Source organism: Heterobasidion irregulare (genome assembly GCF_000320585.1).
Source record: "Heterobasidion irregulare TC 32-1 unplaced genomic scaffold scaffold_04, whole genome shotgun sequence".
In the NCBI taxonomy this organism is placed as follows: Eukaryota; Fungi; Basidiomycota; class Agaricomycetes; order Russulales; family Bondarzewiaceae; genus Heterobasidion; species Heterobasidion irregulare.
Genome location: NW_009258200.1, coordinates 2,760,688 through 2,785,497, shown reverse-complemented (window position 1 = coordinate 2,785,497; position 24,810 = coordinate 2,760,688). Strand labels below are relative to the sequence as shown.

Below are 24,810 nucleotides of genomic sequence, written 5' to 3'. Positions count from 1 at the left end.
CGGTGGTATCGATGAACGGATGAAGTGAGAGCAGGGGCCAATGGGACTCACTCGCTCTGCCATGTCCTGGGAAATATCCCAGCAAAGAAATACCTCGCCGTGGACACCCTTGCCGACCTGGGGACCGCGCACATACTGGTTGAGGATGAGGCGAGAGGAGGCAGGGTCCCTGTCTGTGCGAGCCTCTGCGGTGATGCGGACGTCGTCTGTGAGATCTACGGGAGGGCGCGGGGGCACCGCCTGTGAGTATGAGGAGCTCATGGGAGCAGGACAGGCATATGCGACGTGGACGGCAAGGACGAGAGAAACGACGAGCAAAGAAGGGAGAGGAACGAGGGAGGGGACGAGGAGGAGGTGGCTACTGCTCTTGGCCCAACTCCGCACTCCCAAATTACATATACGCTCATCTAGATCCTGTCCATTTCATTTCTCTTCATCTCCCTCGAGCCTCACTGCAGGGAGCAGTAGTGTCGCAGTGCGCAAACAATATTCATTTCGCCAGCTACAATTACATTTCCTTGCTGTTCAACTTCTCGCCTTTGCCCTTCCACGCGTCGCGCCGTCACTCCTCCTCGTCGTTTGTCCTCAACGGGGGCACTTGCACTTGTCCTCCTCCGCCACGTCCTTCATCACCTGTTCACCCACAGTCTCAAAGTCAGCCCGAAGACGTCAACATCAAGCACACCAGCCACAGGAAAAAAGATGGCAGCCACCTCGCCCGCGTGGATAGAAGCGGGCGCGCCAGCTGCGGGCCTCTGCGGGTCTGCGGCATGACATAAAATGGCCCCCTACCCTCGCTTCGAGAAGGACCAGTAATTCCAGCACTGCCCTCTCACGAGAGGTCCAGGCGCATCATCAGCCCCCGCCCCAGATCGCCATGAACTGAATTGGACCGAACTGAGCGAACGATCCAGGGTGAATCTCGGGCACTACATAAAGGGGCATCCTCCTGCCCAGACATGTGCAACAATGATCTGTGTACGCACCGACTCGACGTGTTGGCCGCACCCCTACAGAAGCGAAGCAAAATCAGCTCAATCAATGAGTGACCACATCATAGGCTACGACCGAAGAGGAGAACAAAGACCGCAACGCATCACACACCAGCACACTACGTATGCCCGAGCTCGACGGCCGACCCAATCGTCATATCTGCATGCATTCGGAGCAGGAAACCCCGCTCGTAGAATAAACCGACGTTCCCAACACCATCAGACCGAACTAGCCAAGCGTAGAGAACTTACCTTCCACGTCGTCTTGCCGCACGTTCCGCATTGCACGGCATAGCAGCTGTTCACGGGTACAGAAGGAGAATAGGGGGAGTCCGCAACCATCATCATCATTGTCATGTTGTGTCTCGTCTCGAGGTGATGGAAGCTAAGCTGCAGGTCGGAACAGGTCATAGTCAATACATACACGCTGGAGGGGACCATCAACTATCCCCTTATATCCGCCTGCGCAGATCTACCGACAAAGCTTCGAGAAGGACTCACTTGACTTGTAAGAGTAATGCACCAAGGGGTTCCTAGTCACAATCAATCACGTCGCGGGCGCTGGACTCGGTTCACGTTCTGGGGTGTGGAGATGTGAGATGTGCCTGTCCGATCCGATGTAAAATATAGGGGATTAGAAAGTACGAGTCGGTCAATGAAGCTGAACGTTCCTCTAAACGTGCAGAGAAAACCGATGAGCGGAAAGCACCTAAGCTTACCTGAGCGATTGAAGAATCAACGTTGGGCGGGGAGGAGCAGGCTGGGGGGAGTGCAGCCGCTATAAAGACCGATTGCACGTGAGCAGACACACAGGCAACGTGACGTGCTTAGTACTGCTTTGCACAGCATACGCGTCACCAGACAAGTGAAGATACGCGTATCGCGAATAGCAGAGTCCACGGCGTCCCGAAGTGATCGCACACGTTCTTCATGGGGGCCGCAGGTCTTACAGAGATCGCATGAATACATTCGAATAGTTAAATATAGGATGAAATACAGACGTGCGGTGGTTATTTTCGATGGCAAAAGTATCGTGAACGTCGATGGAAGACGTCACGGTGAAAAAACTCACGCCCCCAAAGTACTCTCTCTAGTATCACCGTGTCTTTTTGGGCCTGAAGATACGACTTGTCCCCCCAAAAGCCCACGACGGGACGCACCGCTCGATCTGGATCTGATCATGCGATCATCCGGGCAAGAGTCTCTGCCTCTCCCCCACCCCATCAGCCGTGCCCTGCTTCCTTCTCCCAAACGGCCACAGGGACCTCCCAACCGCCATCCCAGCGTCCTTCACGCCGCCCACCACGGCCCACCCCACTCTATCGCGCGCGCGCCACACCACATGGAGCCGAGTATCGACGTGGTCCGGGCGCAGCCGGTGTTCGCGGTCGACCATCGCGAGCAGCGCGAGGAACGTCGTGATGACGCAGCTGAGCGCCTCGGAGGACGAGATCATGAACACGATCACCATCTGCAGCCGTGCGGCCTGCTGTACCGAGGATCCGCCGAGCAGAGCGCCGGTCATCATACCTGGGATGGCAATGATGCCAAGTACGCTAGTTGCAAGAGCAATGAGGCCGATGATTTGTGTGAGGCGTTGCCGGCACGCACCTCATCCGATTGACAGACGGCGTGAGCGCGACGCGCAGTGCGTCGCGCGCAACGGGTAAGCACGCCTCAATGCGCGTCGCCCCATACACTAGGTACGTCTCGGTCCGATCTTTGTTGACGCTGCAAAAATGTGCATGCAGAAAGTACGGAGAGAGTTAGCCAAGCCTCCGGGTGTGCGGGTGTATAAGGAGTGGGAGGGACGCACTCCAGCTCTTTCAAGACGTGGGATACGGCGATGGCGATGGCGGAAACGGTGCTACCGCAGAGCATTCCGACGAGCGGGACTGGGGAGAAGAGCGTGATTCATACGTGAAACGTAGTCAGTGACATAGGATGAAGGATGAGAAGGGTGAAGATGCGTGGTGCTAATACGCACTGTATTGCTCTGGGCGCCAAAATGGGCGGATGCCCATCGCAAAGTGTGCGCCGAGGGCCGAGACAGGGATCGTAGAAAACAGCATCGCGAAGAGCACGGCAGGGAACTGGATGGCGGGAGAGTGCGTAGACAGACATGTTCGATGGGAGATCCGTCCAGTTTTCTCGAGGTTGAACGCACCATGTATCGGTACCTGCGATTGGACTTGACCACGACTAGTGAATTGACTCAGGGTCAGCGCTATCATTCTTCAAAAGTAGGGGGTAGACTGCGCTCACCCGTCTCGAACGTGCCCAATAGATTCAACAGTACTAAATGAACACCCGACAAGTATTGAATTAATCAAAATCAACAGCACGGTCTTACTGTGCGCTCACCTGAAATGCCTGCAACCGCCCAAAAGCTCTCTGTCGCAAACACCTTCTGCAGGATAGTTGCAACAACGGTGAGCTGCACGACGCAGCGCAGGGCCGCACTGAGCAAGGACGTGCCGATACCGAGGCCAAACACGAACGATAACCCCGCATCGAACGCGATAAAAGTGAGCCCGAGCGCGACGTTGTCCCATCCGAGGTCTGTTTTGTCCTCAAGCATCGTCGAGGAAACGCCCATCGTACTTTGATGCTGCATAGTCCGGTGGGTGTTAAGGAAGAGGGAATACTGGAAGGAACGATCGAAAAATCGAGGGTCTATCATGGGTTTCGGTCGCCGTTTATCATACACAACGCAAAGTCTGTTCTGGTAAGGCACCGGCCGCTACTACGTGGCAAAAGTCGGCGGCCGAGAAGGTCGTGAGACGAAGAGACGTGTATAGAAACTACTCCAGCTCAAGAATGACCTGACAAGCAGAGAGAAGCCTCAAACTTCGGATATTCGGAGACCGTGTCGGAGGTTGAAGCTGAAGCTGAAGGAGTCACAGAATTGCCTGCCCCTCACCTGCTTGCCTTTGGGATACTGTACTACCTCAAACTCGACGGTTTCGCGGTATCCTTTTTCTTTGAGTGAACTCTAGGACATGGCTAGCCTTACGTCTACAATGAGGCATTTTAAGTCTCTACAAGAACTTTTGGATGCGCACCGTGGCATAAGTCCAGGAGACCAGTTACAGGCTACCGACTGTCTTTGCTTAGCTTCTTTCCCTGATAGTGAGCACCAGCTCTGGACTTCATCTCCAAACATGGGATTTGTACCGGAGGTCCCTATGAATCCCGATGGCAAACCATTCCGTTATTTCTCAGGTGGGATGCTTGGCATGTTCGAACCTCTCAAGTGGCCTCAGGCTCTCTAGTATCATGCGGAGCCTCATGCGATGGCTGCATCAGGTAACCCCGATTTATTGGCACTAGACATAACCACCTCTTCAGGTCCCAAACCTGCATCGCTGCCTCTGGAGTCACATCGTTCATTGCTCACCTTCAGCGATTATCTCGCGCCATGGTTCTCTATTGATGGAAAGGATTTCGTGCCACCTCGAGAGCTGCCGTTTGAGCAGTTTGGCTCTCTGTCCGATGCCGTCTTATCACGTCTCCAAGAGGCATTGATAGAGGCACGCAGTATGTCTGAGGACCTTGGAATCAAGTTAGTCTCTTCTGCGACTACGCCAGAGGAGGAACTTGCTGGCGCGCGCGATTATAAGTATCAAAGAGGTCGAGCGGACTGTCTATTTGTGGCGTATCAACGCCTGCCCTCTGTACCCATGACCTCTTTCGATGCTCTGCTGTGGTTCCGCGAGTTCCAACGTGTTCTTCTCGACATGCGGGCTTGGGTCATCTACAAACAGGAGATCCAGTCCCGCCTCTTTGATCCTGATTTTGACAGTCCCACACCAGTGCTCCCCCTCCGCAGTGTCATAACAAAACATTTCAGTGTTGTTAACCGACTAATCCGTTGTGGTATCCCAGTCTGGTGGATACGGGAGCGAGAGACCCTCACCACAGACACCTTAATTGTACGTGTCAAAGAGGTCACCCACTCACCTTGCCTTCACCTCCGATCTCACTATGGTGCACAGCGAGTATTGATCAGCCGTGCCGCTTTGGGAGCAGGCGCCCTAGCACAACATTTTCAGCCAAAAGAACATACATGCACAATTGCGTGGGTTCAGCCTTACGAGTTGGCCTACCTTCCTACAGATAAGATTGGGAATCGGCGGGGTGAAGTGCCATCAAGCAAGGCGCCGGGCTGCTCTGCTCTTGCTGCTGTGAATCATACAGAACAGGTTCACTACACACTTAAGCAAATCATTGCGGTCTCCACGGAGCTCTACGGTGGGTTCGTCACCTCTGATTCCACCTGTAATCGCTCACTGATAACACATCGTGCACATCAGGGGTTGATTTCTCTAACCTTGATAGCGACATGGTTCTGATGCAGTCCATGCAAAGCATGGGTTAGTGGACACGATGTAACATCTACTTGTACCCCTGACTCACCATTGTCCTGTAGGCTTTGACATGGCTAAAATCACTGATCTGCTCAACTCTGTGCAGTTTCAGCACCATCCTCCGTTAGGGAAAGCTCTTTTAGTAATGCCTTCCAACAGATTTTGTGAGTATGTGTGATGAAAGGAAGGAGACATTCAGTTGACAAGTGTCGCTATTAGTGGATGGCGCGCCAATCCTAGTTGAAAACACAGACACTGCAACAGAGCACCCTCTACCGGCCGGTCTCAAAAACCCTCGACCATCATGGTGTCCGCCGTTGGCTGACGGATGGGCTCGGGCATTCACTCAATTCGAAAGAATATCTGACGAAGACAATGCTGTGCTTAGATATCCCCCCCATCTCACCTATTCTATACAGACGGCACCGAAATCATAGGGTGAAAATTTCACAACTGGCTTCGCGTGCATCATTGGTGCATCCACCAAGCCGTCCACGCCCCCGCTCACCTCATGATATTCATGAAAACGAAGGACTGGCGGGTGGCTCTCGAAGGGAGGTATCACATGGTGAATTTCGACCATTGCTCTGTGAAACCCCTGTCTTCGCTCGCTGATATCATTCGCTTACCTGTCGCGCCTCCACCAAACAAGAAGGCTCGCATTGGCAATGATCCAAATGTACCCAAAGCACAGCGAAATCCGAACATGAAAGCCCAACGGCACATCATCGAGTGCGTGGACATCAATGTCCGTTTCTTTGTCTATGGCGGCTTCAAACCTTATGATTCTGCTCAGAGTTACCGCCGGGGAAGCCTTGTCGTTGATCGTGAGAAGGCAGATACTGACAAGGGATTGTGGGCAGAAGTCATATGGGAGCTTTCTCTCATGAACTTCCGGCTCAAACTTTTGGAGTTGGACCGAGAACTCCTCAAGTCAATCTATGAAGACTCAAATGTGAAAGCAGCTCATCGGGAATGGCGCATCTTCCAGATCTGGGGCGGAGGCGGAGTACAGCCTATGTGGGAGAAGCATGGCAATTGCGATTTATTCAGTTCTCGGGACTGGCAAGTGCGTCGATGGGCAGTCGAGAGCGTGGCCACCGCCTTGCGTGATTGGCCCGGTGGCACGTTCGCATCCAGATGGGACGAATGCTGTTTCGACGATCGTGACACATACCTCAAGTTTGAACATGATATCTTCAGCTTCTACATAGCCACGTATCGCCATCGCCACGGAAGGCTTCCGACTATCCCTGTCATCCAGCCCAAATCCATGATTTCCCTCCACGGGCAGCGTCAAGGGGAGTACAAGAAAGGATCACTCGGACATGTCGCAGTCCGGCAACCCAGCCAGATATATGATTCTCCCACAGTAGTGAGACGGCGTCTAGCGCTGCTGCTCTGATACATTTCGGTAGTCTGAGGAATTTGATCGGAGAATAGAGTCTCGAGTATTTTGTCGTTTCTTTTGCTTGTCGATTTTGCGCCGTAGCAGCCATCCCATACCCATTTACCCACACATCCTCCACACATTCCTTCTCCGATGTTGCTAATCGTATTCTCATTGTCCGCATTCAGCGCCCTGGAACAGCAGCTCACTTCAGTCATCAGTGTCACATTGCGCAAGTGGATGGATGAGAAGCCAGTGTCCACGTCGACAAGAACATTGTACTGTGATAGGTCATTGTGACAGCCATTCCTAGATGTCATAAGCACATATCATATCATTAAGTGCGCCATACATATACTTTTTTACATGTCGCCAGCATATGCATACTGCAAACCACGGATAACCTATAGCGCGGCGCTGCCGCAAAAGTTCCAGCACCGAGTAATCGAGCCTGCCAAGGAACCTCAAAGCTGGGCCACTAAGCAAGGACCTGCGGAGCCCCCAGAACGGGAAGTCGTCAAGTCCTGGAACAAGGTGAGACCAGATTTCCCGTCGATAGTACCGGGCATGAGACCCAAGCAGACAAAGCTCTCCAAAGCCCTAATGCTTGGTCGTGCGTTTTGGGAGCCTACACCTTCCCAGTATCCCATCTCCATCCCTGTGGCGGCACGGACGAACATCAACGTGAACTCGATCCATGCTACCGCTGCGGAGCTTGTCAGCGCCATCGGTGGCTTGCGAAACTCTACTGTCCCACACGCTTCTTTAACATGGCAAAAGTTCCATGCCCAAGCCTTGTCTGGCGAGATAAAGTCGACTATTTCATCACGATCGTCTATATCGTCAATCATTTGGAAGAGATGATCAAACCCGTCCGAATGAAATTGCTCCAGATGTAAAGCGAGCTGTCCATGGATGTTGCTCCGGTGCCATGAGTCAGGGGCATCAATGCGACGCTCTTCGGGCAAGAGGCCCTCGATGACAGGATCCCACAGAACGATGGCTTTTGAGAGAGCGCGTAGGTCGGCGACATTCCAGGTTCTGCGGCCAGGTGTGATGTGTACGTGAGTGCCGCATGATGGAGAGGCCTGGATTATAAAATAAGCATCTACAACGGCGTAGATTGTTTCTATCACCACGCGCCAGTCCATCTCTGTGGTGAGAATGGGAGATATGATCTCGAACCCAGCTATACGCGACATGTGAATGGAGACTGATATTCGAGGACTAGGGCTGCAGACTCACAGAATCCCCTTGGTGGTTGGATCGTATCGTCAAAGGTGACACACCACTTGTCGTACGACTGCCGCTGAGAGGCCCTTCCCATGCCTCGGTCCCAAAGGACGCGGTCTAAAAGCATAGTTAGCGCTGTTGCCATCTGCTCCCAGGGATAAGTCCCGTCGTCTTCCATGGGGCCAGGTAGCAGGGATGAATGAAACTGATGTATGTTCTGTACTTTGGGTGATAAGGTTAGTTCGATTTCTATGCCGAAGCAGTAGCCGTCGGATGACTGCGTAAATACTATTAAAAAAAAACAGATAGGACCATCAAGCCGACATCTTGCTGGCATATGAAAAAACGCACCTGTTCTTGGTTTGGAGCTTGAAGCTTCTTCGTAAAACTTATAAGCACTGCCGGGGAGACATCCAGACATTGATAACCACGATGGAAGAATGAGTGTGGCGAAGGGTTTTGGGACTTCCTAGGCGAAGAAGAGGACTGGGTGAATGGTCAGCATCCACCGTCATTTTTATATCTGTCAGGGGGCTACGGTGGCGCCGGGGCTAGACAACAGTGCCCGTCAAAGCGCGATGAGGACGACAAAGCGGAGAAAGAGGCACTATGGGCCACGCGCTTTTGAATGTGGCAGAGCCGTGGGCTAAACTGAGCTCCGATGTGCTTCAATACCATGATCGCTTGAGATTGCCACCAGGATCGCCACCATGATCGACGTAACTGGATAAACGGACAAACACGAGGGCAGGTCAGCCTCGGGAAGGTTGAGATGATGCATGATCGATTGCAAAGGCCCATAACAAGCGACAGCCAACTGAGACAGTAGGATAAGGTCTGAAGGTCACTTCTTGCAAAAGAAATCAAGGATTCAAAGCCAGTAAGATTGTGTGAGCTCAACGACTTCGGCGAGGAGATCGTCGTCAGGTCCTGTTGATATATGCACACCTCGATGCGCATCGCGCATACAAAGGGCACAACTCAGGCTCATCCTTGTTTATGCTGGACGAGTCTTCAGTACTGAGGGAGGAAGAATTGGTCGAGCCTCCAAGTGAGTGGGTAAGTGCGTGTCGAGCCGGTTAAATGGCATTGTCTTCATTTGTGGATTGAGGATATCTCGCGAGTCTCGAGAGCAGGTTTTATTTCGACTCTCCGTGGGGTCGCGCAAGGGCCGCGATCATGAGTGGCGTTGGACCCTGCCCGGAAGAACAACAGGAGGAGGACTACGCAATCAGATCATTCTGTCATCCCCATGCTCTCTAAACGCTGAGAAGTCTAGCCCTTATCGAAGTCACTCACGTTCATCTCCACCGGGTGCCACCACCGTCAGAACCAAGCAGGTGTAAAGCGATGACTATATATCAAAGCCCTAGGTGGACCACAGAGTATGGGATGTGAGCAGTGATCGATCTTGCCCACTTACAAGGTACGTGCTGACGTCCATTCGATGAAAACAACGACGTTGATGAATCTACATGCAAGATTGCAGCTCACCTCGAGATAACAATACTCAGAACTGGCAGCCTTCCAAAGGGAGAGGCCATGTAGATGAAGTTTCGTCAATACAACGAAGCCGCGAAGGCTAGCCTCATCAGGGACGAACCATACATACATCCCAAGCAAGAGCTCTTTTTCTACGGCACTCTCTCCCCCGCAAGTCTTGAAGCGCGTGCTGAGTCTCATTGAGCCGCCGGTGCTCGATCCCGTGTTCATCGTCGGTTGCCAGGTGAAGATGTGGGGGAGGTATCCAGCAGTGATCAAAAACTTCGAAGGCGACTCGACGGAGAATAAAGTACATGGCGTGAGCTTCATGGCCAGCGAGGAGCAGAAAAAGCTTTTGGAAAGTTATGCAGGCGAGAATTATGAGCTTGTACTGATAATGGCGATGAAGAGCCACGATGACCGGGGGTTGGGGTACATGTTCCAGTGGTGTGGGCCCATGGAGGAGCTGACGGATGGCATCTTCGATCTAGATTCGTTTGAATAGGTCGGATATACTCCATAACGCTTGGTATTCCCGTACTAGTTTGATCTTGTATGCAAGTAGCAGGAAAATCAGAAGTGGTGTCAGGACTGCGCCCACAGTCTCTCCCTATCGTTTGTTCCGCGAGGCGGACAGAGGGAAACACGGAAGATCAAGTGAAGCGTCGTTTGGTAGGCGCCGTCGAGGGCGCTGGGTGTCTCCTTGTCGCTGTTGCAGACTACGAGCGAGTGATAGACGAGTTCACGGTATCGCTGCCGCCCTTTCTGCTCCCGACTGCCTGTAGGAGATTCGCTTTTCGGTGATGCCAGAGGAAAGGCTAGCCACATATCAATGTTGGGATGTAAGAGGGTTGCACTCGGGAGCAGCGGAAGAAAACAACCAGCTGAACCGGCGGCTGACCAATCGATCATGCGCTCTGTTTCCCTTTCATCCCTTCATCGCAGCCTCACGCGTCTCGCCATGTCTTCTTCATCAACAACTTCAGAACGCACAGCTGATCTCCACGAGGCCCTCGCCGAGATTCGTGCGCGTGTACAACGGGCTACGCCGGTGTCGTCATCGTCAGCGCCGACTCTCGTTGCCGTGTCCAAGTACAAGCCCGCGTCAGACGTGCAGGCGTGCTACGACGTCGGCCAGCGTGACTTTGGCGAAAACTATGTGCAGGAGCTCGTGGAGAAGGCACAGCAGGTATGCCTGCTTGTATTTCCCCCGGATGCACGCATGCTAATTTGCATCGATGATCGTGCGCGGCCAGCTGCCCTCGGACATCCGATGGCACTTCATCGGCACGCTGCAGTCCAACAAGGCCAAGACCCTCGCATGTCCGCCCCTCTTCCTCTCCAGTCATTTACAATGATACCGACCCTGCGCTCGCGTGACGCTGCGCGTTGGTTTTGGCAGCCATCCCCAACATCCACACCATCCAGACGGTGACATCCACGAAGGCCGCGACCGCGCTCGACCGCGCGCTTCCAGCCGAGCGCACGACGCCGCTCAACATCCTTTTGCAGGTGAACACCTCAGGCGAGGACGCAAAGTCCGGGCTCGCGCCCCTCGCGCCCGCGCCGGAGCCGCAGCAGCATCAAGGCTCTGAGCTCGTTACCCTCGCCAAACACATCATCACGACATGCCCGCGCCTCCGTCTCCGCGGGCTCATGACCATCGGCTCCCTCGCAGAGTCGCGTCAGTTAGACGCGGAGAATCGTGACTTCGCGACGCTGTGTGCGACGCGCGACGCGTTGGAGACGGTCCTCGGCGCCGAAGCGGGGGTGTCTGAGGAAGCGGGCGGCGCGTGGGGCGAAGGTGGGAAGCTTCTGCTCAGCATGGGCATGTCGGGTGACTTCGAGGCCGCGCTGCGTGCGGGGAGTGACGTTGTGAGAGTCGGGACAGGGATCTTCGGTGAGAGGCGCAAGAAGGCTTAGGTGTGGAGGAGTCGGCCAAGGTACGTCTTGTCTTCCTCTTTGCATGTACGCACGCTGCGAGTTCATTTCTCTTTCTCTGCTCTGTCCTTCAGTGGGTGGAGAGCGCATGTATGTATGTCCTGTTGAAGAATCTGCACGTTATATTCGCATGTCGAAGCAAAGAAATTGTATTTTTCTTGATAATTATTCACGTGTGTCTCAGCCGCTCCTGGCTGCAGGTGGAATGTCCGGGACACAAGCCCCGGTTTACGACCAGTTGAACGTTGAACCCCGGTGGGCTAAGCTCGAGGCCTTGAAGTCCTGAACATGGATATCCACTACCAGGTATGTCCCGGCATATGGCGGGGCTGGCGCTTGACCCAAGCAGAACAAGTCACGCCCCCCGGTGACCGGCACAAGATCGCAGGGCTGAAGCGCTGAAGCTCGACGCAACTCCTTCGAACCGTGCCTTTGGGATCATCGTCGACCACTGCTGCCTGTGAAGGATTCGAGCCTACGAGTAAGCTATGTGACTGTGGCGCCTCAGAGTATAAAATTGTACGGCTGATTACTCGAATAGACAGCGTTGAGTCGCTGGCCGCATCATGAGCATCGCCCGCGACCTCGAGAAACATGAGCGATGCAAAGTCGATGACATGTTAATCCACTTCCTGACCCGACGTCTCGTCGATCCTCATGCCTCATCAAACGATACGAGGCCGAACGTTTTCCAGTCATGTCTCGATGCCGTACTCCTAAGCAATCAAAGACGGATCTCAGCTGCACATCGAAACCCGAAGAAAAGAGCAGATATAGATTGTTCGTTGACCTTTCCAACGATGTCTTAAAGAAACTGCGAACGATTGATATCGCCGATATTCGGCGTGCAAATGAAGACCTCAACATTACTTTATACCAAAACAATCGTGATCCTCAGGTCTCTCGCGGCCCTAGGGTGGTATTAGTCTCGCTCGCCGCAGCGGAGTTGGTTGCGCCGGATCGCGGGGACATGCAATGGGACGATATTGTCGCCGAATATGCTTGCGAAGGACCATCTCCGCGCAAGAACCTCGCCTGGTCGAGCATATGCGCTTCGATTGAGTTCGAAGTTTGCGCATACATTTTGAATCCGCCGCCTGCCACCTATTCGGGTTTAGGGCAAGTGATCCCCGCGAAGGTCAACTACCTCGAACCGACTACAAGCCATTCTCTTATCACGAGTACGAAACTGATTCCAGGTAGGGTCTTTGATGCACACGACATCGTGTTTTGATAGTCTTTAGCAGCTAAGTCCATTCGAGCCGTCGACCCACTCCCACTATTCGCACGGCAGATGCAACTTTCAAGCAAACAAAAATCGTAGCTAAAAGGCCGGAGACTCTATCACTTCCTATCATACAGTCCGCACTGTATGGCGTCGAGATATTATCACGAAAGCCGTGCATCAACCACGCAATCAATCTACTCTTCATCGGTGAGGCTCGAATCCCTGATTCGTCTCGCACGGTTCCTTCTCACGTCCGGCTCAGACGATGTGATATGGATATGGTGGTACGACAGACAAGGTGCAATCCAGACAGAAGGCATCAACTTCGTCCAGGACCTTCCGCGCTTCTTGATTCTGCTCTTTGCATTTCAGCGGTTCGGGCTGGAGGGCTGGGGGTTTAACATCTCGCTAGACACGGAGTTTGATGCTATCTACCCTTCTGATGTAGCTTCCAGAGGCATTGCTGCCGACCAAACCAGGTATATCAAGACCTCGATCCTTCGAGCTTCAGGCGAGTGGGAGGACATTGATATCGATACGATCAGGCAAGTGCATCAGGCGTATGGCCTGGTTGGGCGGGGCACATCTGTATTCTGTGGCACTGCGGCTCGGCTTCGCAAGGTTGAGTCTTCTAGAAAGCGCCACATGGCTGGCGGTGTGACTACGGCGTTTAAACCCTCCACAGAGCTTCGAAAGGTAACAGCGAAGATTCACTGGCAGGAAGAACCGCTTTTGAACGAAGCAGAGGGTCTCAGGGGAGCATACACGCTGCGGTCAAACACAGATACCCTGGGTCATCATCCGGAGCCGCTTTACGCGCGCGACTACACTCAGTATTCGACAGGAAATATTAGGAGAAAGCTTGGTCTCGACCCACCTGAAAAGCGGCGTCCTGCTCGTTTCCTCCGGCTGGCCGTGTTCCTTCGACCGAGACCAATCACTACGGTGGTCGGCGAGGCATTTTTGAAGGCGTGGCTTGATTGCGTTCGCAGTGCGTGTTGCTTTGCTTTTCTCTGGTGTCGATGACTGCTGACGCAGAGGGTTCAGGCCACTATTCTCTTTGGGAGCTAGGCATTCAGGATGTCACGCCCAGGCTGTCAAATCTCATGGTTGATATGGACAAGCGCGGTTTCTTGATCGACTGGAAGCTGGCGACGATCCTCTGACAGTCGAGTCATAACGGGCGTTCTCGCCCTGAGATTTAGCCCATCATGGCCTTGGGTCTGCTCAACGGGGAGTATTGGTATGGCAACATCAAGAGACAGTATCACCATGACCTCGAATTCTTCCTGTGGATTTTGCCGTTCGTATGCCTTCAATACAAAAATGGCAACTTGATCAAGAATCTGCCGCTCAAGTTGTGAGCCAGGGGAGCAGTACACGACTGCAGAAAAAAAAGTCGAAATTTTTGGAGCTGATCCTGTCATCACCAAACTTGATACCCTAGGTGACTCGGTCATGGGAATGGCTCGTAATTCGTGCGTTTGCGCAGCGCATCCTGGATTTTTGGCGTATGCGATCGCCAGCTACACTGCAGCACGAAATATATGTCGTCGGTAAGGAGCAGGCGAACTCAGAAACGACGGTACTTACGCCGAGGGACATTTATGCAGATTCTTGGACCAAAATTAAAGCGGCGGCAGAGTACGAGGGTGGACACTTGTTGTATTTAAAGGAGTGTGTGCCTAACGGATTTTGATCGGTTTTATTCTGACTGTCCTGTGTATGACGGTTGATTTGTAGCTCTTGACTTTCAAGTTGGCGCACCACTGTATGGCCCCACATCTCATACTCCGTATCAATTAGGTACGCCCCATCTTGAGCCGAAGTGCACTGGCTATGAAACAAAATACTACTATGTGCATGTCCTGTTTTACTCGGCTCGACACGCTCGAGAAATGGTCCGCAGCCCTGCCAGTACGATTGCGCACGAATCATCCACGTTACGAGCTCACCCACACGACTAAACACTCAGTACGGGTAGGCGTGGGATCGATCGGGGCGATCCAGGTGCACCTCGAACGTCAGGAACTTCCACCTTTCCCCACCGCAACGTGCATATCGACAACCTCTACTGCAATGATTAGTAGGAGGCGAACGAAATCAGTCACACAATTTGCTTGCAAGCAAACAACTTGCGCAGTGCACAGTCAACGATGACCCCGGACTTGATTCAGATAGATCTTATGGGATCAGCCTGTGTCAACATCAGTAACTACCAGTGGTGTGTCGGGTTGAAGGACGGATGTAAATTGTTTGAAGACCCCTAGCCTGACAATTCGGCCGTGACAAGAGGGCAATGACGTGAAATAATATACGATCACGTGAGTAACGCGTCTGTCACAGAGGTCACAAGTTGTTGTTGAGTGAGGATTGTCACGTCAAGCGCCCACGGTCTTCGCTTCCACTCCCTCAAGCGCCCGTGCCCGGTTCTTGTCTACGAACTTCACGAGAGATCTACCCTCACGGCCGGCGACGACGACGACGAAGAGCATACATCCAAGCAGCGGCCCACATACAACGCATTCAGCACGATGCCTGGCATGACGAACCGCCCTCGCTCGTCTCTCCTCGACATGTTCGACCCCCTCACATCAGCGCGGCCCTCCACGCCCATGCGGCGCGATGTCCACTCTCCAGACTCGGGTTCAGACAAGGAGAACGCTGAGCCCGCCTATGTTTCCCCCTCTGCCTCTGCTGCGGCGGGAACCGGCTCGGCCGACAGCCCGCTCACGCTGACCAAGTTCTTCAGCCGCACGTATACACAGTACAAGGCTCTCCCGCCCAAGATGCCTCCCATGGGTGTGCTCATCGACTTTAGCGATACGGCTGGGGAGGATACGGATCTCAGTAAACTCGATGGCGTGCTCGCCGATGAGGATGAACACGATGGGGACGACGAGCACGAAAACGAGAACGACGAGAACGGTGAAAACGTGCAGGCTCAGGACGAGAACAAGAACAAGGATGAGAATGCGGGCCCAAGTACGGCTCTGTGCTCCAGTGCAGATCGTCATGTCTCTGCTGCTCCCGCCATCGCCGATGTGGACCCCATGCCCCAGCGCCGTCCGCTCGCAGACATCCTGCTCGACGACCAGGAACAGCACCAGGAACAGCCTCTCAGCTCGCCTCTTACCCGCAAGCTCGCCGCCGCCCTCGCCAGCACTGCCTCACCCGCGTTCGGCGCACCGAAGCTCACCGCCGCACCCGCGACGTCCCCGCTCGCCTCGGTCATCAATGCGATCAACGGCACCAGCACAGCCCCACCCACGCGTACGTCTCCTACGTCCGCGTCCTCGCTGTCGTCCTCTTCGTCTTCTACGCCCACCGTACGCCCGACGCCGCCTCAGATCAGAGTCGTTCCGCCTGAGCACCTCGTGTCCGCCCAGCCCCCACTTTCGCCGCTCGATGTGGACTCTTCCGCGCCCACTTCCCCCGAATCGCCGTCCCCCCCGCGGCCCCGCATCACCACCACCGGTACAGGCCCGCGTGGGGGCACTGCGGCGAGCGCGAGCGGTCTCGATCCACGCCGCAGCTCCGTCGACCTCCAGGCGTCGTTCAGCATGCACTTCCAGTGCCCCGAGGTCTCGTTCGACCTGCTGAACGACAAGATTTCGTTCCTGGGGCTCGCGCAGGAATCGATGATGGACATGGATGGCGAGGACGGGTTCGACCTGGCGGGGGAGGAGCGGGCGATGGACGCGTTGGCAGACAGGCTGGGGAGGGTGAGTCTCGGCGCGTCGCCACGCGAGCCGAAAGCGAAGGCGAGAGTCTCGGAGCCTCGCCCTGCGGAGACAATAGCCGTAGAGCCAGACACCGAAGTCGAAACCGAGGATGAGCTTGCGGTCGACGCGCTGGTCGAGCGCCTGCGTGACGTCCAGCTTGATCCAGCAGCCGGCAATCGCCCCCCCTCCCGTCGTCGCTCCTCAGCCCAGCCGCCCGCGTTGATCACGCCTGTGCAGAAGCGCGACTCTCAAGTAGTCCAGCGCCATCGCGCCAGCTCCAACGCAACATCGTCTTCCGAGCGCAGTAAGCCTTGCTCTACCCTCCCTCCTCACCGAAACCCTGACAACACCGGTTTCTTCCGTAGCACCGCAAGCCTCTGCCTCCGTAAAGCAGCGTGCGCCCGCCCAGCGCGCCTCTCTTTCAGCCCCAGCGCTGTCCGCGGCCTTATCCTTGCCCACTGAACTCGCCACAGGGTCAGCCCCAAAAGAAAAGGAGAAGGGGAAGAGATCGAGAGATGTCCCGTCCGAGCGTCGCCTCTCCTTTCTCAGGCCCGCCGCCACGGTGCCCATTGCGGCCCTGCGCATCGTCAAGAAGCCCAAGGCCGAGTCGATGGCCGCTAGGCGCTCGAGCGCGTTGCCCCCACGCAACACCACAAGCACCGCTGCCCCTGAACCGGTGACCTCGCAGTCTGCTCAGGTCAACTTGCCCGCGCCCGCCCCACGCGCCAGGACCGTCATCCACGGCCTGCAGCGGCCCCCTACGGGCACAGAGCTCCCGAAAGCGGCGCGCGCAAGCGAGATCGCCGCGCGCGTGCGAGGCGCCGCGGGAGTCTCGCGGCCGGCTGCTCCCACTGCTACGACCGCGACAGTTGCAAGCACCAGAGCGCGCGCCGCGAGCACAAGCTACGGCGCACCTGCATCCAAGCTGCAGCCCCCTGCTGGGCCTGCGGCGGGGCTTTCGAAGAGGCCGTCGATGGCAGCCATAAGTGGCACCAGCAGAATCGGCGCGCCATCGGGACTCCGCCCGCCCTCGCGCTTCGGTATGTCTGGGCTTGCCGCGCCCGCATCCGCGTCTGCCTCTGCACCTCCAGTACCACGACTGCCGGCGGCGGCTTCGACGAGAGGTCTCGCGCCTGCTGCCGCTGCTTCTGCGAGAGACCCCGCAGCGACGATGCGTAAGTTGAAGGGCGTGAGCTCACATGGTGCCGGTGCAGCTGAAGCGCCTGGTCCTATGGGAATGCGCGCGGTGCGGAAGATGTGAGCCGCGGGAGACACAGATGGAAGGGGCGGAGACTTCTGCTAGACTGCTTTCCGAATGCCTATTTTCGCCCCGTTCGCTGGTACAAAAGCTGTTTGTGTCTCATTTCATTTCGTTTTTCCGCTTCCCGCCTCGCCTACTTCGTCCAGCCGCTTCGCATCTCGCTGCTCCATCCTCGTCGTTTTCATTCTCCGCATCTACCAAGTCTACGTCCATCTTGATGTTTTCCTGTCGTCCCTACTCCATGTCCCTCGCTCCGGGTTCCTTCCGCCCATATACTCCAGAATCCCCTCCACAGTCCGCACGTCTGTGCACCACAGCTCAGGATCTAGGCTCACGCATACCGATTCGCCCGTTCTAACGCACCGTGCGCACCTCTCGCACTAGGCACGGATAGAGCACACCGCAGGCCTGCATACCCACCGTCCCATCTCACGCCAAGCAATCAGCCAACCATATACACCGTAACACATATCTCTTACATACGTATATCTGGCTTGTACGTTTCTCATGTCGCATGTCCCTGTCATGACCGTTCCGCATATTTCTATATATATGTGTTTCTTTCTTCCTGACTGGCTTGCCCTGATATTAGAGTACTGATAGCGTACACCCGTCAATATAATAGGGAGCGCTTGGTTAATGACATGCGACAGGAATAATGTGCATGACAGCGCTTTATGCAAGATAGCAAGTTTGAGGAGTGTTTGGACGAGGATAGTGTAGGTTGCGAGCGGTAACTCTCTTCAAAAGATTTGCAGTACTCTCTTGAGCGCTGCCTCAATCCTTACAATCACCACTAGGTTTTGGACATGGCGGTATAAATCACCAAAGTGTACGCAACTGAGTGGAACGGCATACATCACTCTCCGACGATAGTACATACCAAGACTAGCTTCAAAGCGCCTGAATTCTTGATGTGAGAGCTCTCGAGGCTTCGTTAGTGATCCGTGCAATTCGCATGGGCCATGTGCATGAGTCATGTATTTTGGAATGTGCAATCGGGCGTGAGGATACAACGACGAGAGATAGCGGCGGAGACAAAATGCAGAAACGAAAAGAAATAAATCAGTCAAACAGACCGAAGCCCTGTACACCGCCAGCGGTAAGTGAGCGAATCACAAAGGAGGTAAGGAATGGAAAGACGTACCATGTCGTCGTCTGACTCCTCCTTCTCCTCTTCCTTCTTCTCCTCCTCCTTCGCCTCGGCAGCAGGGGCGCCACCGGCCGCTGCGGCGGCGGGGGCAGCCGAAACGGCGGCACCGCCTCCTGATCCAACGTTTGACAGAAGGTCCTTCACGTTCTTGCCCTCCAATGCCTTGGCAAGCAGCGTAGCCCAGATGGGCTCAAGCTCGACGCCGGCCGCAGAAGTGAGAGCGACGATCTTGTCAGACTGTATGTGGGACGCGGTCAAGTCCAATGTTCCAGTGCAGATGTGGGCTCCGAACGTACGGAGATTTCGATGTTGTCATCAGCAAGGATGAGCGCGGCGTACGTGGCGGCGAGCTCTGCGGAGGCCTGTAAATTGGGAGAGGTATGTTAGCCATCGGTTCATGGGCTCCTCCATCCGTCTATCCAGATGTGCATCCACCTCCAATGCTCCAATTTCAAGACAGACAGATTTTTGGAGCATTCTGTGTGCCTCTCAGAGACATAGACTCACCATTTGTGAGAGTGGGCGTCGGGGTAGGCGTCTGTGAGCGTGGGGATCGTTGGGGGTGTCGACGAGCAGGAAACTTTGCAGAGCAGGCCCCCGGTGATTGCCGAAGCGGCCACGCGAGCGCGAGTTTGGCGATGTTTGTACTGCCACGTCTGTAATCCGCGAGTCGCGTTGGCGTCGTCTGTTATAACCACCCAACCACTCCGTCCCCTCCTGTGCCCGTCTCTCCTCCGCTCTTTCTTCAACGATGAGCGGGTGTATGCTCTCCTTTTACCCTCCTCAACACCGCACACGCTGACCCATTTTACAGTCCGGTTTTTGAATCTCGTTCGACCCTTCCTCCCCATACTCCCCGAGGTTTCCTCCCCGGACCGCAAGGTATGCACCCGGTGCTCTTTCCGTGTCACTCATTAAATTTTCTTCCCCTCTTCTCAGGTCCCCTTCAATCAGAAAGTACTATGGACGGCCGTCACACTCCTCATCTTCTTGGTCTGCTCACAGGTCCCGCTGTACGGGATCATGTCCTCCGACTCGTCTGACCCCCTCTACTGGATGCGTGTCATCCTCGCTTCCAACCGTGGAACTCTTATGGAATTGGGTATCAGTCCAATCGTGACCTCCGGGATGATCATGCAGCTCCTCGCGGGTGCCAATCTTATTGAGGTTGATTTCTCCTTGAAGGAAGATCGTGCTCTGTTCAGCGGTGCCCAGAAGCGTGAGTGATCTCCCCTTTCTACTGCGAAACTCGCCCATGCATGTCGTCGTACGGCGGTGACGGCCTCGGGGTGATGTACAAAAGTCAGTTCGTTTGCTGACGCCCTCCTTGCTGGCAGTCTTTGCTCTCATCATCGCCCTTGGCCAAGCAACAGTCTACGTCCTGACCGGTCTCTATGGACAGCCCCGCGACTTAGGCGCCGGCGTCTGTCTCCTGCTCATCATCCAGCTTGTTGCTGCCGGTCTCATCGTCATCCTTCTTGACGAGCTCTTGCAGAAGGGCTACGGTCTCGGCTCCGGCATCTCTCTCTTCATCGCGACCAATATTTGTGAGTCGATTGTATGGAAGGCATTCTCTCCTACCACCGTCAACACTGGCCGCGGGCCCGAGTTTGAGGGCGCGATCGTGTCGCTGTTCCACCTTCTTTTCACCTGGAACGACAAAGGCCGCGCGCTCCGCGAGGCGTTCTGGCGCGAGCGCCTGCCAAATGTCATGAACCTCGTTGCAACTGTCGCCGTGTTTGCCGTCGTCATCTATCTGCAGGGTTTCCGCCTCGAGATTCCTGTGAAGTCGAACCGCTTCCGTGGCCAGCGAGGATCGTACCCCGTCAAGCTGTTCTACACGTCCAACATGCCCATCATGCTCGAGTCAGCGCTCACGTCGAACGTTTTCATTGTATCTCAAATGCTGGCGTCACGATTCCCCGAAAACTTTTTGGTCAAGCTCCTCGGTGTTTGGGAGGTGAGTCACGTGGTGTCCCATTCTATGGCTTGATTTGAGGTCTCGCATTGCAGCCTTTGGAGGACTCTCCACAGCTTGCTGCCGTCTCTGGAATCGCATACTACATGTCGCCCCCGCACACCCTTCATGCTGCGCTCCTCGACCCCATCCATACCGCCATCTACGTTATCTTCATGGTATCTGCCTGTGCCGCCTTCTCTAAGACGTGGATCGAAGTCTCCGGTAGCGGCCCACGCGATATTGCAAAGCAGCTCAAAGACCAGCAACTTGTAAGCCTTTCCTTTGGTACAAGTTGAGCGACATTGGCATTAATCTTAATGTTGGACAGGTTATGGCTGGACACCGTGAGGGCTCAATGTACAAGGAGCTCAAGCGTGTCATTCCTACGGCCGCTGCGTTCGGAGGCGCCATTCTTGGCCTGCTCTCTGTGTCGGCTGATCTCATGGGCGCCATTGGAAGCGGAACGGGTATCTTGATGGCCGTCACCATCATCTACAGCTGTACGTCTGGTATTCTCACATACCGTATCCAAGCTTACCCCTCCTTTCTCTTTCTTCTCGTAGACTGGGAAATTGGCATGAGGGTAAGTCGCTTAGCATACACATGTTTGTCTATGTACGCATAGACTAACGGCACCCTCTTTAGGAATCCGGCGGTCCAGAAATGGCTGCCATGGGCGACTTCATCTAAATCAGTCAATCCAGGGATTGGCGAAGTGTAAAATCGTGGTGCTTGGGACGGAGGTTGATTTGAGGCCGGGCACCCTACTCGTACAGCAGTCTAGTAGTACAGTAGTAAACACACAGTACGCCGGGATCGATCGTGTTTTTCTTCGGGACAAGAAGTAGGGTGGTGTACTGAGCGCGTCATGGCAATGAATTAGTGGTTTAGCTGTGAGCTGTACATGCAGGGCCTTGGGCAACAATCAAAGCAGCAACAGAGAACATAGAGGCCTTGTTATGTTTTAACGATCATCTACCTAACGGTATTTGATCGGTTTACTATATCTTTCAGCCAGTTCCGTTAACGGCTTCGAAGAGTTGACGCGTCCGATAATTCACTACCCCTTGTTGTGTCTTTGACACCTCCAATGCATGAGATTATTTCTGTAAGGGATGACTGATGGATTGATATCTACAGCGAGATGACCACCCCATCGGTGGATCAAAAGATCTGCTGTGCACGCTACATCACACCGTCATTGCCTTACCACCTTTTGTGCAAGTATTCCGCTTGACGCGAGTCCCAACGGCCCTTTTCCGTGTGGATGCAAGACCAGACGCATGGCTATACAGGCGAACAAGCTGGGTGGAGAAAATATGCGGTTCGATCCTGAAAGCCTGAAGCTTGGCAACTGATCTTGCAAGAAAGTACGAAGTGAGTATTCAAAACGAGCCCGAATATCGAGATATCCTTGCAAGACTTGACAATATCCTCATCGGCGCATTCGATCCCACAGCCCCGGTTGGTATAGACCTATCTTGAGGGAACTCGCGAGATGGCCTATTTTGTCCGATGGAGGACAATCTAGCTGAACTAATGGTGGAAGAGAGCATAAGACACTGCGAGAGTCAACGGTAATCAAACAGAAACAAGATCAAGATCACGATCAGAATCTTCAAAAAAAAATTGATTCGATGGAATAAAACGCGAACACTGGTAGCGATACGCGCAGGCATCACTTTTATTCCCCAAGGTTGGGATATAATATATCCAACCGAGCGCCGCAATAACCAGGAAGAAACATGAGACTTCAAGCAAATCCGGCGACAATGCCATCGAAAGCAGGTTTCTTGACCAAGTTCTGCATATCACATGGTGAGACTCGGTGATCCCTTGAGTACCGCAACGACTGACCTCGTCCCAAGGAAGCGCAGCTCCTTGTCCTGGGAAGGTCGAGGGCACCCAGCTGTACTAATATCGCGATACCGATGTCGAATTATTAGAGCAATAGAAGCGAAAATCATGCTCAGCATAGAATTCAAAACAGTCGACAAAATGCGGCGCACCTTGTCAGTGTAGTCCCAGGTAGTCACACCGATACATTTCGGGACGGCATTGCAGGCCTTGATGACGTTCTCATAGTCCGTCTTCTGCTGGGCGAGGAGCGCCGCCGTGGCTGGTAGGGTCATGCGGATGTCAAGCTCAGTGATTGCTACCTCTATGCCCAAAGCAGTGAAGGAAGAAAGCTGCGACTGAATGGCAGTGGGGACAGTTCCGACGATCAGGTGGCCTTGCAGCCCAACACCGTCAATTGGAGTACCCGCAGCTTGGAGAGACTTGACGAGGTTGATCATGGCGGTGGATTTTCCACCTATTTACGGTTATGAACACATGGGTACCATCTGCAAGTAAGAGGCTTACTGGCGTATTCGAGGTTGTATTCGTTGATGTAGAGCTTGGCATTCGAATCGGCCGACTTTGCAGCCTCGAGAGCAGTCGTCACATACGAGGTCCCGAGCGTGTTGTAAAAGACATCCGTGCGCCAGGTGCCTATTGATCATATGAAGCCTAAGATTAGCCGAAGCTTTTCCCTGCACTGCCCTACATACCATCGTCGTTGAAGGGCTCTAAAAAGGTTGGTTAAAGTCAGAGATCAGCTCTGCGCGGGTATGGGGGTGCCAACGTACCGTTCACAACGTCCCAGGAGTCTCAAAGAAATGAAAAAATCAGAATATCGGTCAAAACTGTTGAGCTTGACGATAACATACATCTTGAAGAGGAAGCATGTGTTATTCACACCGTCAAATAGGGAAAGAAAATAGACATACATTTGCCCTTTGTAGTGCCCAACGACAGTGCTGCAGTGGGTTGTGATGATACTCGCCAGAGTCGAAGCATTGAAGTTGCCAGCAGTTACCCATGACGGCAATTGGCTGTACCACACGCCTGGTCTCTACTCGGTAACTGCTCGGTGTAAGCCACCGAAAGTTGAGACGTACAGTTATGTCCTGAGCGAGGGCTCATCAGTCGAAATATCGGGAAATGGCTGGGGAAACTCACCGCGGAGAAGCTGGCCATTGTTCTTGGCCAACGTGGCGATCTGGTCACCCCCTGAGAATGTGAACGTACCACGCTCGGGTTCTGTAGCGTCCTGTCACGGTATTATGACGCATCAGAGAAGTTCTTCCTGGGAATCGTGCAACGAAGAGCGACGACGGAAACGCAAACACTCACCCATTTCATGCTGTTGCCAGGCGTGATTTGACCAAACTGTGCCGAGTCGCTCAAAATAGCGACGTAGGCAGTATCAGTCAACTCGGGGTTGTCGGTTGCTGACCCAAAGTAGAGCTTTCCGGCAGCCTTTGCGACGGTGTTCAGTTTCGCGGTTGACGTCGCTCCTGGCGAGGAGGCCGTGCTAGTTGGTGAGCTGCCAGTGGAACTCGCCGGGGCAGTGGTAGGTGCGTTGGAGCTCTGAAATACGGCATTGAATTGGCATAAGCTCCAGACATTGATACCAAACATACGGGCACGCATTGCGAGTAATAGTCACTGTATGTGGTGCAGACAGTCCCGGAGACACAGGTCGTGGCGCCAGTCCAACCGATACCGCCACCTGCGTGGATTTTCACTATTGAGTCTCAAGCAATAGAGCTGTTGAACTCACACTGTCCCCAGACAACCTGCTGGGCGGTCACATATGGCATGAAGGCAATGAGAGCGACGAAAGACGCGGCGAGCTTGATCATTTTGAAGACCCAGACGGAAGCAAGGCGAACTTGAGCTGCAGCTTGGGGAGTGTCGGTGACGGAGTGTGCCCACTTATGTACACGTCCGTCGGAAGAAACACATAACCTGGCTGCTAGCACATCTCCGGCAAGACGTCGCAGAAAGCTTGAAATAAATGCGGCCACGAGCTCACACGAGGGTCTGGAGACTGCGTACGCTGACCACGCGTATCACTCGCAGGGACGTCCGGACAGCCCCAGTATAGTCCCTGACACGAAAGAGCTTCTTAAAATAGTGATCTTCTAAAATGCCATAGGACATGGATGTCAGATGGGGCCCGGAGGGAAGCGGAGAGGCCGGCGCGCGCGGTGCAGCACAAAAGAGTCGTCACCACATTCGGTCAATC

General features: G+C 54.3%; 10 protein-coding genes across 10 annotated transcripts; 5 read left to right on the top strand and 5 right to left on the bottom strand.

The window, feature by feature from the left end:
* Positions 1 to 929: 929 nt before the first annotated feature.
* HETIRDRAFT_165718 (uncharacterized protein) lies at positions 930 to 1,349 on the bottom strand (the record flags this gene model as incomplete). Its single annotated transcript, XM_009547387.1, has 2 exons — positions 930 to 1,010; positions 1,245 to 1,349. The coding sequence occupies 2 exons, from the start codon at positions 1,347 to 1,349 to the stop codon at positions 930 to 932; spliced, it is 186 nt and encodes a 61-aa protein (XP_009545682.1).
* A 599-nt stretch (positions 1,350 to 1,948) lies between these two features.
* Positions 1,949 to 3,573, bottom strand: HETIRDRAFT_474573 (uncharacterized protein; the record flags this gene model as incomplete). The annotated part of the gene is made up of 7 exons (XM_009547386.1): positions 1,949 to 2,548; positions 2,604 to 2,723; positions 2,809 to 2,887; positions 2,980 to 3,085; positions 3,160 to 3,194; positions 3,258 to 3,290; positions 3,357 to 3,573. The coding sequence occupies 7 exons, from the start codon at positions 3,571 to 3,573 to the stop codon at positions 2,179 to 2,181; spliced, it is 960 nt and encodes a 319-aa protein (XP_009545681.1). The 3' UTR covers positions 1,949 to 2,178.
* A 715-nt stretch (positions 3,574 to 4,288) lies between these two features.
* On the top strand, positions 4,289 to 6,767 carry HETIRDRAFT_109123 (uncharacterized protein; the record flags this gene model as incomplete). The annotated part of the gene is made up of 5 exons (XM_009547385.1): positions 4,289 to 4,927; positions 4,991 to 5,246; positions 5,309 to 5,368; positions 5,425 to 5,526; positions 5,851 to 6,767. The coding sequence occupies 5 exons, from the start codon at positions 4,289 to 4,291 to the stop codon at positions 6,765 to 6,767; spliced, it is 1,974 nt and encodes a 657-aa protein (XP_009545680.1).
* A 449-nt stretch (positions 6,768 to 7,216) lies between these two features.
* On the bottom strand, positions 7,217 to 8,406 carry HETIRDRAFT_314822 (uncharacterized protein; the record flags this gene model as incomplete). The annotated part of the gene is made up of 3 exons (XM_009547384.1): positions 7,217 to 7,941; positions 7,998 to 8,273; positions 8,337 to 8,406. 3 exons carry the CDS (start codon positions 8,404 to 8,406, stop codon positions 7,217 to 7,219), a joined length of 1,071 nt encoding a protein of 356 aa, XP_009545679.1.
* A 2,022-nt stretch (positions 8,407 to 10,428) lies between these two features.
* Positions 10,429 to 11,575, top strand: HETIRDRAFT_68488 (uncharacterized protein; the record flags this gene model as incomplete). Its single annotated transcript, XM_009546417.1, has 3 exons — positions 10,429 to 10,656; positions 10,724 to 10,790; positions 10,870 to 11,575. The coding sequence occupies 3 exons, from the start codon at positions 10,429 to 10,431 to the stop codon at positions 11,388 to 11,390; spliced, it is 816 nt and encodes a 271-aa protein (XP_009544712.1). The 3' UTR covers positions 11,391 to 11,575.
* Positions 11,576 to 12,105: 530 nt separating this feature from the next.
* Positions 12,106 to 13,802, top strand: HETIRDRAFT_315798 (uncharacterized protein; the record flags this gene model as incomplete). The annotated part of the gene is made up of 4 exons (XM_009547383.1): positions 12,106 to 12,589; positions 12,661 to 12,843; positions 12,899 to 13,627; positions 13,684 to 13,802. The coding sequence occupies 4 exons, from the start codon at positions 12,106 to 12,108 to the stop codon at positions 13,800 to 13,802; spliced, it is 1,515 nt and encodes a 504-aa protein (XP_009545678.1).
* Positions 13,803 to 17,522: 3,720 nt separating this feature from the next.
* On the top strand, positions 17,523 to 18,195 carry HETIRDRAFT_439780 (uncharacterized protein). The gene has a single exon (XM_009547382.1). It carries the CDS (start codon positions 17,561 to 17,563, stop codon positions 17,978 to 17,980), a length of 420 nt encoding a protein of 139 aa, XP_009545677.1. The 5' UTR covers positions 17,523 to 17,560; the 3' UTR covers positions 17,981 to 18,195.
* Positions 18,196 to 18,687: 492 nt separating this feature from the next.
* Positions 18,688 to 19,285, bottom strand: HETIRDRAFT_426684 (uncharacterized protein; the record flags this gene model as incomplete). The annotated part of the gene is made up of 4 exons (XM_009547381.1): positions 18,688 to 18,708; positions 18,770 to 19,012; positions 19,072 to 19,137; positions 19,283 to 19,285. 4 exons carry the CDS (start codon positions 19,283 to 19,285, stop codon positions 18,688 to 18,690), a joined length of 333 nt encoding a protein of 110 aa, XP_009545676.1.
* A 189-nt stretch (positions 19,286 to 19,474) lies between these two features.
* On the top strand, positions 19,475 to 21,643 carry HETIRDRAFT_40198 (transport protein Sec61 alpha subunit). The gene is made up of 8 exons (XM_009546335.1): positions 19,475 to 19,536; positions 19,590 to 19,657; positions 19,715 to 19,994; positions 20,113 to 20,735; positions 20,789 to 21,004; positions 21,064 to 21,235; positions 21,299 to 21,318; positions 21,381 to 21,643. The coding sequence occupies exons 1-8, from the start codon at positions 19,527 to 19,529 to the stop codon at positions 21,423 to 21,425; spliced, it is 1,434 nt and encodes a 477-aa protein (XP_009544630.1). The 5' UTR covers positions 19,475 to 19,526; the 3' UTR covers positions 21,426 to 21,643.
* Positions 21,644 to 22,488: 845 nt separating this feature from the next.
* Positions 22,489 to 24,424, bottom strand: HETIRDRAFT_426682 (glycoside hydrolase family 10 protein; the record flags this gene model as incomplete). Its single annotated transcript, XM_009547380.1, has 13 exons — positions 22,489 to 22,539; positions 22,593 to 22,649; positions 22,745 to 23,049; positions 23,100 to 23,228; positions 23,288 to 23,305; positions 23,366 to 23,386; positions 23,447 to 23,448; positions 23,507 to 23,624; positions 23,678 to 23,686; positions 23,739 to 23,829; positions 23,913 to 24,149; positions 24,203 to 24,291; positions 24,343 to 24,424. The coding sequence occupies 13 exons, from the start codon at positions 24,422 to 24,424 to the stop codon at positions 22,489 to 22,491; spliced, it is 1,209 nt and encodes a 402-aa protein (XP_009545675.1).
* Positions 24,425 to 24,810: the final 386 nt, after the last annotated feature.

What these genes read in the sequence shown, in the direction of transcription:
- HETIRDRAFT_439780 (XM_009547382.1), top strand. Translation starts at nt 17,561, where the DNA reads ATGGTGCCGGTGCAGCTGAAGCGCCTGGTCCTATGGGAATGCGCGCGG.
- HETIRDRAFT_40198 (XM_009546335.1), top strand. An exon ending in GTTCAGCGGTGCCCAGAAGC is followed by an intron (nt 19,995 to 20,112) that starts GTGAGTGATCTC and finishes CCTTGCTGGCAG; the next exon opens with TCTTTGCTCTCATCATCGCC. An exon ending in ACTGGGAAATTGGCATGAGG is followed by an intron (nt 21,319 to 21,380) that starts GTAAGTCGCTTA and finishes CACCCTCTTTAG; the next exon opens with GAATCCGGCGGTCCAGAAAT.